The following is a 9,411-nucleotide window of genomic DNA, read 5'->3' on the forward strand; positions in this document are numbered from 1 at the left end:
ATGATACATCTTTAACCGTGGCTGTAATGTTTGGATATCTTGGATGGAAGGCTGCTGTTTAGGCTGACGAAACGCGGTCAATCAATGCTCTGAATAACAGTCCTCAGTTCCAAGAATAGCTAGTACTTTTAAACTTGTGCTGTGACTTTGATTTTATGACTCAGATATAAGTTTCATTTTAGCGGCTTAACAACCGAGCACCGTTTGAGCGGGCGAATTATCTGGATACAATGCGGATAGTTTTTCGTTTCAATTTTTGCTTGCCATTTTATAAAATCAAGGCATATGCATCCTTCCACTACTGTCTTCTCATCTTCCCAATGACTCGATCTTTTGATCAAGCGAACAAGTAATCACGTTAGTCACTGTTACAAATGTGAACCTGATCTGTTGTTCTCGAACTGCTTTCGTATACTGTAGGAATCAGTTCTCTTCCTTTCATCGCGAACGTGTCTTCAGTGAATAAACTAACTCAGTCCTTCCTTCAAACTACGTAGCCGGCCCTTTTTTACCAATTACCTTTAAATCAGTCGAACCTTGGATCAAACGAATGACTGATCCCATCAGTAATTGTTGTCTTATTTGAAAATGCCATCTCACGAGACATCCACTCTAATCCGTCGTCAGCTCGGTGCTTTTTCTTTTCGCGTACGTTTGTGATTTATTTTAACAGAATCCCTCCTGTCAAATGGTACAGGCTTTTTTTCCCAACACAAGCACCTTTGTAAATTTCCCCTAAAGAAATAGAATCTTTGATCAATGGTACAACTGATCTCATCAGAAGTCGTCATCTTACGTGAACCCGATCTGTTGTTCTCGAATCTGTTGGGAAAGCCATTCAAGTCCCTCGTAAAGTCCTTTCCCTTTTAGCGCACACGTGGCTTGTATGAACCAACTTCTTCCTTTCAAACCATGCAACCCTAGTTTTTCACTCATCTCCGAGGTAGACATCGCGTTCGGCAAATCCTGTTTATTCGCAAATATCAAAAGAATAGCTCTTTGTAATTCATCCTCGGCTAAAAGTTTAAACAGTTCATTTTTCGCCTCTGCGACTCTGTTTCTGTCACTGCTGTCTACAACAAAAATTAGGCCTTGAGTTTCTTGATAATACAGCCGCCACAAAACGCGTATTTTGTCCTGTCCACCAATATCCCACACAGTAAAACTTATGTTTTTGTATTCGACAGTCTCCACGTTAAATCCTATCGTTGGAATTGTGGTTACCGGTTCGTCCAGTTTAAGATGGTATAAGATAGTAGTTTTTCCTGCTGCGTCTAATCCCACCATTAATATTCTCACCTCTTCTTTGCTAAAGAGCCGTTTAAACATCCTGGTCAGAGTGTTCCCCATGGTTTGGCTTAGTAGCTCGGGTTCTCTTCGCTGTTTTCGCCTTAACCAGCCACGCATAAAATTTAAAATGAGCCCTTTGCGTAAATTGTTTGCTTATTTAATGTTTCATGAAGGACCTGTAAGGCTATCACTTGCACGCATGCGTCTGAGAACACACCTGTCTGTTCGACGATTCGACGAAAGCTGGCGCTTTTTTATCAGGGAAATCTCGATCACGCGATCCCAAACAAAAGCCCAGACTTCTGCCCCCGCGAAAAAATACTCAAGTATTTGCATGAAAATTGCACATGGACAGTGACACCGTGACAGATAACAGTGAACGATAATGTGATCCAAGCTTGAAAGGACCTTGTACTTGTGTTTGTATGATTTCGCTGGATAATCGCTAGTCTTACACTAAGAAACCAAGACAACTTTTCCAGTCTTCGTATTACAAACCCAGAAAACCGTGAATAACATTTCAGTTACGTTGATTGTCGAAAGAGAGAAGTGATCCTCGCGTTTGTCTGGACAATTTAAGCAATTGTCTCTTACAGACATCCAACAAATAGACCGTATTTGCGTTCTTAGTATTGGATTGGAAATAGCTTGCAATGCCCTGGAGGCCAATGCGGAGGAATCTTTTCAAATGCAAATAAGGCATTAGCCTCCATTGCAAGCTGGTAGTTCCAGTCCAATACTGAGAATTAACAATTATTGGATGAGGTTGAGCATGTTAGCGATAATTATCAAGGCCAAAGTTTGTGTTATCTGCTGAAGCCGAAGGTTGAGGCGGATAACACAAACTGAGGCCTTGATAATTATCGCTAACATGCGAAAACCGAATTCAATAATTGTTTTATAATGCATATTCCTGAGCTGAGCTCCGCCATGACGAAACTGATCGAACTGCTCGTTAGTGTGTTAGGTGACGTCACTTCTGCATGCATAAAACTATTGTCTGTAGGTATGACGTCAATTCTACATATAAAATCTATTGTCTGTAGATATGACGTAAGAGAAACAGAGCAAGCAAGAATTAGCTGCGTGCCCATAGCCAATCAAAATCAAGCTTGTGACACCAATGTATACTAATACGAATTCGCGGTTTTCACATGACGTCACGACCGCCATGTTGGTGCCCCTAAACAAAGAAAAGGCGGCCATGTTGGTGCCCTGACCATATCCTCCGGGAATTTAACTCTATTATTATGCAAACGCCTCCTTTTGTTTTCGTTGAAAAACATGGCTGTTGATCACGTGAGTGAAAACCAGCAATATGGTCAGTATTCAAGTATCTGTAACGGGATTCGAACCCATGATCTTCAATTCGCGATACCGGTGCAGTTTAGGAGCAGGTCAATTTGTCATTTATAAGTCTTTCCTCTTAAATTAAATTTCAGTTTTTTACCTCTGCAGTGTCGTTGCAATGCTCTACCAACTGAGCTGCGAAGCCATTCAGTTGGAATAGGATTAATTTGTTGGGTCATTTGCTCCCGTCAAGTACTCGATGAATGATATGAATGTATATATAATTTACCGTATTATTAAAAACTGGATCATTGGATAATGCAATTCGAGAGTTTTGATTGGCTAAGCCATCATGGGTTATGAGGCATTATACCATGATCTACAAACACGGCAAGCATACGCGTAATTTTTTGGGCCTTTTTATTTTTATTGTAGTCTAGTTTTCCATATTTTGGGGACGTTTTTAATAAAACAATTATTCCACTCGCGCTTGTTGGATAAGATGATTATAGCCAACTCGGTGCCACGCGCCTCGTTGGCTATCTATCATCTCATATCCAACGCGCGCTCATGGCATAATTGTTAATTATACTTTGGTTGTGTAGTGACCAATTTTAGTAACGTTTGTGACACCATAGAAATTGAAAAATTCTCTCCGAAAGTTTCTCAGAATTGCAAGACTTATTCTCTGTTGGACTTCTCTGTTGTACTTGTGCATGATATTTATCTTGATGGTGTCTACTAAAGCTGATAAAAATAAATAAATAAACAGCTAAATAAATGACTAAAATCTCAACGTTGTCTTCTGATAAGCCTGGTTTTCACTATCGACACAAGCATAAGCACAACTTGTGCTTATGCTTGCGTCTGAGAAGCATACGCATGCTTCTGAGAAGCATACGCAAACTCAATAGCTTGTTGTTCATTAGCGCCTTTTGTTTGAACAATAGACACTAACTAACAACAAGTGAATGCGCCTGCGTGTGTTGCTTGTGCTTATGCTTGCGTCGCTAGTGAAAACAAGGCCATGGACGTCACTTTTTGCATCCCTTTGTGTTATCACACCCTCTCAGACTAGTTCTGCTATTTCGGGTTATTGTCTTATGTAAAATGAAATGTCAACCCTAATAGAGCGGTTTTCAATTGAGTGTGGAAAGTAATTAGCGAATCGCTTTGGTTTTGCATTACTTTACTCGGTGATTGGTTCAAAGTTCGCTATTTTTTTAACCAATCAGAAGTGAAACCAAAACCAATCGCGACTCGGGCGTGAACATTTTGCCGCGCTTTGTGTCGGCTACGTGTAATTACTGCGAGTTTTGATTGGTTTACTGGATTGTCTCCGTCCTTTTTGATTGGCCAAAGTAATTACTTTGGTTTTGGTTTTACGACACTCAATTGAAACTCGCTCTAGAGCTCGAGTAATCCTGTACCTACTCCAGACTGCTGTGTTCATTGGTCCCTATGACCTGCAGCTTCTTTTGTCATCCGGAGAGCCGCATTTTTTCTGTTGTATCACATTTTTTTTCGTTCTCCAACCACAGACCGCGTCTGGAAATACAGGGTCTCTCTATTAAACAATGGATAACTATGTGGCTAGCCTTAAATACGTATGTTTCATCCCTGCCAAGGGACTCATCAGAGACCTTTCGGCTAACTCGTCAAACATCGCGTTGAAGTCCCGCTACAAGCATGGTGGCAATGTGGCCTTATATCACATAAGGATTCCCAATTGCATAATCTGCCAATTAACAACTTGAAAAAGTGTAAGAATTTCACAATGGATAGTTATGTGGCTAGCCTTACATACGTATACGTATGAAAGGCTAGCCACATAATTATCCATTGTGAAATTCTTCCACTCTCTCTACTGAAGACTGATTTATTGAATCTGTATGACACAGTAATATTCATGTGTATTTCACGGCGTTAACTGACTTCAGATTTTGAAGGTAAATCTAGGAAGTCGTCTGAACGCCTGTGCATTTCGTGATTTTAAATTTGGGCACGAGGGTGTTTTTCTTTTAAAGTTCTCAAAATTGGGATTTGAGAACTTTTAGAACATCAAGAGTGGCCATAAATCAAGAATTACACGAGAAAGCAAATGCGATTTTTTTACTTATTATATACTCAAGAAAAAAAAACCATAGCATGGCACTCTATAACCTATTCATGCATTCGTCATTGACCAATTAGAAACGCGACATTCTATTAACTATACAGTAAAGTTGCTTACTTTAGACCTATTGCGATAATAATTATCATTTTACATCCTACATCCGCAAATCAAGTACAGTGAAAAGTCACATTAAGTTACTCTAGATTAAATTTGACGATTTTTTTCTGACAACGATTGTGACTACGACATTAATCAAACACTGATAGCTAACAACAGCGGCTACTTTTTACTAACACTAATATTTTGATTGGCAGGTGATTCAGTTGTGAATTGTGACGTAGTAAGTGTGAACAATTTTACAGATACTTTGCTGAGCATAAAAAAAAACTATTTGTTGCGTTATAGTGTACACTATGTTAGAACCTCCTATGAACGCCAGATACGGAAAAAGTTTCTTTTTTTAACTTTAGATGAATCCACAACACCAGATGCAGAACACGGGGGAGACACTTTGGAGGAATTCCTAGCCAAAGTTGATCGACTTCACTGGACGGAAGAATTACGCTCAATGTACAAGCAGAAGTACGGCCTCTTTTAGGGAAAAAGTACTCAAAATATAAAAACGATAAAATCTAACATTGAGAGTCTCGTAAAATGTTTACATAAATTTGGCATTAATTGTAAAATAAGTCAAAGAGGAAATCCGAAGAAATGTATGCTACTGATGCAAGCTTTATTACCATCTAAAAGTGACGAAATTTCATACCATCATGATTTTCATGCCTTTCGAAAATGACATATTAATTTTTTGCAATGCAGCGGATAGCTTTTTTTGTTTTCATTTGTGTGCTGCAAGGGTACGGCCGGAGTGTCTGACTCAAAGTGTAAAGTTTAACAAGTGAGTTTGTACCTGTTTTATACGGTTTCAGTTAAAGCCTCGTGATCAGCGGCTATGTCGTTTTTAAACGAAACAAAAGAAAACGTTTGATTGCACTCAGTTTCCAAAGGATTAGTTTGGGGGGAACAAACCGAAAAAAACGAAAATCGTTTGACGGGATTTTGACTGGTCCTTCAGTCCTGGCTCCAGAGCTGTGGTGCTTTAATTTGCAAACCTTTTTTGATCTTCCCTAAGCTGTCACTTTTCATAAGCGATTTATAAGATAGCCTACGTGTTCTTTGAGAGATTTAGTATCGCTTTTACGGAAAATGACAAACGTTGAACTGAAACAAGTTGTGTTTCGCTCCAAAATGGAAGAAACTTGTTTGACTATATCAGCGCAGTAATTTCTCGCCTGTTATTTCAATATATCGAGCAACTTTTCAAAGAAGCGAGACGAGTTAGAATAACAGATTTTTTATGCTTTTCTGACAAGCACCAGCCTGCCATTTCAGTACCATTTCAAGTCAATGCAATGCTAAATCTCTCTCTTAAACTCCCTCGTACCCCATCCTACATCAAGCGTCAGTTGGGCAGAGTAAGGAGGGACTCCAGAAACACAGGTTTGCCACAGAATGTGAGATTACCGGTACTTGCCAAAATATTTGACTGCGGGCTTGAAACTTGATGCAAACGCATTCCATGGTTTGCTCTCACATTACCTTCAACATGCAGTCCAAATCCCCTGAAAGAGAACCCTAGCCTAGGGCTTAACAACAACAACAACAACAACAACAACAACAACAAAAACGATGATGATTTGGAGAGGCGTTTTCTTGTGGTCTGCTTTGGTTTTTGGGAATTTAAGACGCTCAAAACAATTTTACGAATGTGAGGATGACCTCAAATGGGAAGATCCACACCAATCACACCACTCCCTTTCCTCTTTAGCCCCAATTTCTCTCATAATCTTTTCAAGTGGAACTCACGTTACCCCATAATCTCGTAAGACTCAAATCAAAGCAGAGCAGCACCATTGCAAGCCCACTTCCCCCCCACCCCCCCCCCACCAACTCTCCTCTCACGTCACCGGCTTCGGCATTGCGTGACTGTTAGCTGAATTGCGTCATTGAAACAATGCGTGTTGCACAAAAACAATAAGCAAAATGTGCATATTGGCAAGTTTCCGGCTGGAACGGATTTAATCCAAAAAAACCTTTCGATGGCTACGAAAGGTTGGATGTCTGGAAACATTGTTGAAGTTCATGTGCCATTCCGCGAGAGAACTCCGTTATATGACAGTTCCGGGTGTCTCGTCGATTTTTTAATAGCCGAATAGGTCCAGCTTCTTTTCTCTCCTTTTATCCTTTAACCACTGTTTTTTGCATTCTTTGTAAGCTTTGAAATATTCTCCACACTTGCTACTGTCGAAATTATTTTCAGTTAAACACTGAAACGATGCGTCCATAACTCCAGAACATGAGTAACCGTCGATAAATTTGTGAGCGTTGGGGTCCATTCCTGGGGTATGTCCTTTGGGTCGATTCATCTTTATGCATTCAAAGTAAGATTTCAGCTGAATTGAGCTAAATTGAAGAAGAAGGATGGCGTTTTAGTCTCATCAGGAAGATAAAAAAGTCAGTGTCCGATTACTTACCCCAAGGCTTGGTACGTCATGTATCACTATGTAAAGTGTATCCATCATAAATACTTTTGTCCTTTGGCCATTTCAATTTCAATAGGAAAAGAAAACAAACAGCGGTTACAAACATTTTCATTTTATACTTGACGTTTCGTATGTTGCAGCATACATCATCAGAAGTGACGGTTAAAACTGTTACACAGAATTTTAAAAAACTAGAGCGAGGAACTGGTGACGAGTTAAAAAGTGTGATAACGAAATCGTAACTTCCGGTAGACGATTCTTCCGGAAGAAATTAATAAAGAAAAAGCTTCTCACTACCAATGTTTTCATCGAGAGAGGGTTTTAAATCACTGATTAACAGCGTTTCTTTAATTTTACACTGCAGAAACGCTGTATATACACACCACGAGTTCCTAACTACGTAAGACACGCTAAATTATTCAATTTCCCAATATTCATTCATCCATATTCATGTACCTTTATTTTTTGACCTTGAGCAAGCATCCGCCTCCCAAAAATACCCTACTAAGGTTACTTCCAATTCGATGAATAGTTTTAAATAGTACCTATAACATACCTGTACTGTAGTACGTGTAGTAGAAAACGGCCACAGCCAGGCGTGATGAGCTGGGAGTTGATTTTGATGAAAGCAAAAAAAAAAAACAAACAACAAAACAAAACAAAACACCGAGTTAGATGAAGATTTTAAAACTTGGACCGGATCAATAACACCAGACAACGTGCTCAAATTCTGTGCCTTTTTCTCTCGTGTAGTCGTCTCCTCATTTATTGAGACTCGTCGATATGTTTTTTTTTTCCAGAGGTGATTACAGATTCCGAAGCGGAATTATGAAAGACACGATGTGACGAATTGACATCAATAAGCGAATTGACCCCGAATTGACTGCGTGCGTGACGGTCTTCTTCTTCAAACATGAAAAATGACATTTTTTTTTACTTTACCACAGTCCCTGACAATTGCACAATAGCCTGATTTAGCCACAGAAAGGGAGCGTCAGTTGACGAAAGGAGAGCCCGCAAAATAGTTGGGATTCTACTCTAATATGACCCAATATGGAATTTTTTGCTGCGCGGGCCATCGTCAACTGACATTCCCGTTCGGTTGCTAAATCAGGCTATTGTGCAATTAGAAGGGACTGGGATAACGTAACGAATTGTCGTCAGTTTTCATGTTTGAAAAAGAAAACCGTTGTGTACGCAGTCAATTCGTCACATCGTATCTTTCATAACTGATTCCGCTTCGGAATCTGTAATCACCTCCGGAAAAAAACTTATCGACAAGTCTCAATGAATGATGAGACGACTACACAAGAGAGAAAGGTACAGAAATTGAGCACGTTGTCTAGTGTTATTGATCCGGTCCGAGTTTCGTCAATCCGATTCGATTCCATTTGGTACGATCCGATCCGATCCGATCCGGTCCGTTCCGGTCCGGTCCGATCCGATCCGATCCGATCCGGTCCGTTCCGGTCCGGTCCGATCCGATCCGGATTGTGCTAACGGCCGATCGCAGAGGTGGGAGGCGCCGGGATGACAAACACGCTAATTTGACTCCCGAAGACGTAAATCATAAGGAAATTCCAGATGGTCACTTTCATTTCAGACGGTCAACCTCAACCTTCGGTATCAGAAGGAACCGGGGTTTTCATTTTGGCAAGGCCTACACACAAGAAAACGAAGAGTATCTGTTTTAGTTGGAAGACGTTTTCGCTGCACTTGATAATAGAGGAGAGGACAAAACGCGGAGCCCTACTCCATGGAGTACCCTAAAAATACTATTTCGAATCAGTACTGTTGATCCATGTGTAAGCAGCATCTCAAATAGTGCTTACTTAAGCCTCAACATACATTTTAAACAGCATTGTTCAACAGTATTTAAGTCTAAGCACCCATTTTAAAAAGGTTAGCTTACATGAAGTAATCGGCTTAGGGTTAGGGTTATGACTTTCCATGTTCAGGGAGTTTTATGTACATTTTTTATTTTGTCATTTTATACTCAGTTTATTGATAACACAGCGGATAAGTCATTATATATGACAATGAACTGACTTTTCGCTTCCTAGGAGGATATGTGTGTCACTGGCGATAGTCCTTGGTGGGCGACAACTGGGATCAGCTGCGATAGATTCTGCGATAGCACTTCATGCCTTTACAGCGGCTTCCTTTGTAACA

General features: G+C 40.1%; 1 protein-coding gene, 1 long non-coding RNA gene and 1 pseudogene across 3 annotated transcripts in view; 1 reads left to right on the top strand and 2 right to left on the bottom strand.

Moving 5' to 3' along the window:
• Window positions 1-4,358, bottom strand: part of LOC138028428 (ADP-ribosylation factor 1 pseudogene) — a 4,643-nt pseudogene extending 285 nt beyond the window's left edge.
• The window catches only part of LOC138028429 (uncharacterized), a 6,503-nt gene extending 814 nt beyond the window's left edge, over window positions 1-5,689 (top strand). The window contains exons 3-4 of one of the 2 annotated variants that reach the window (XM_068875969.1): window positions 5,011-5,036; window positions 5,167-5,689. In XM_068875969.1, coding sequence (XP_068732070.1) covers window positions 5,011-5,036; window positions 5,167-5,223 — 83 coding nt within the window. In that variant the 3' untranslated portion in view covers window positions 5,224-5,689. The remainder of the gene's footprint in view (window positions 1-5,010; window positions 5,037-5,166) is intronic. The other variant, XM_068875968.1, reaches the window with a different exon arrangement.
• LOC138028431 (uncharacterized) lies at window positions 5,273-7,785 on the bottom strand. The gene is made up of 2 exons (XR_011127662.1): window positions 7,231-7,785; window positions 5,273-7,159 (listed from the first exon to the last, which is right to left on the bottom strand). It is a non-coding gene; the product is annotated as an uncharacterized lncRNA (long non-coding RNA).
• Between the last annotated feature and the right edge of the window lie 1,626 nt (window positions 7,786-9,411).

Source organism: Montipora capricornis, chromosome 13 (assembly GCF_036669925.1).
Source record: "Montipora capricornis isolate CH-2021 chromosome 13, ASM3666992v2, whole genome shotgun sequence".
Classification (NCBI taxonomy): Eukaryota; Metazoa; Cnidaria; class Anthozoa; order Scleractinia; family Acroporidae; genus Montipora; species Montipora capricornis.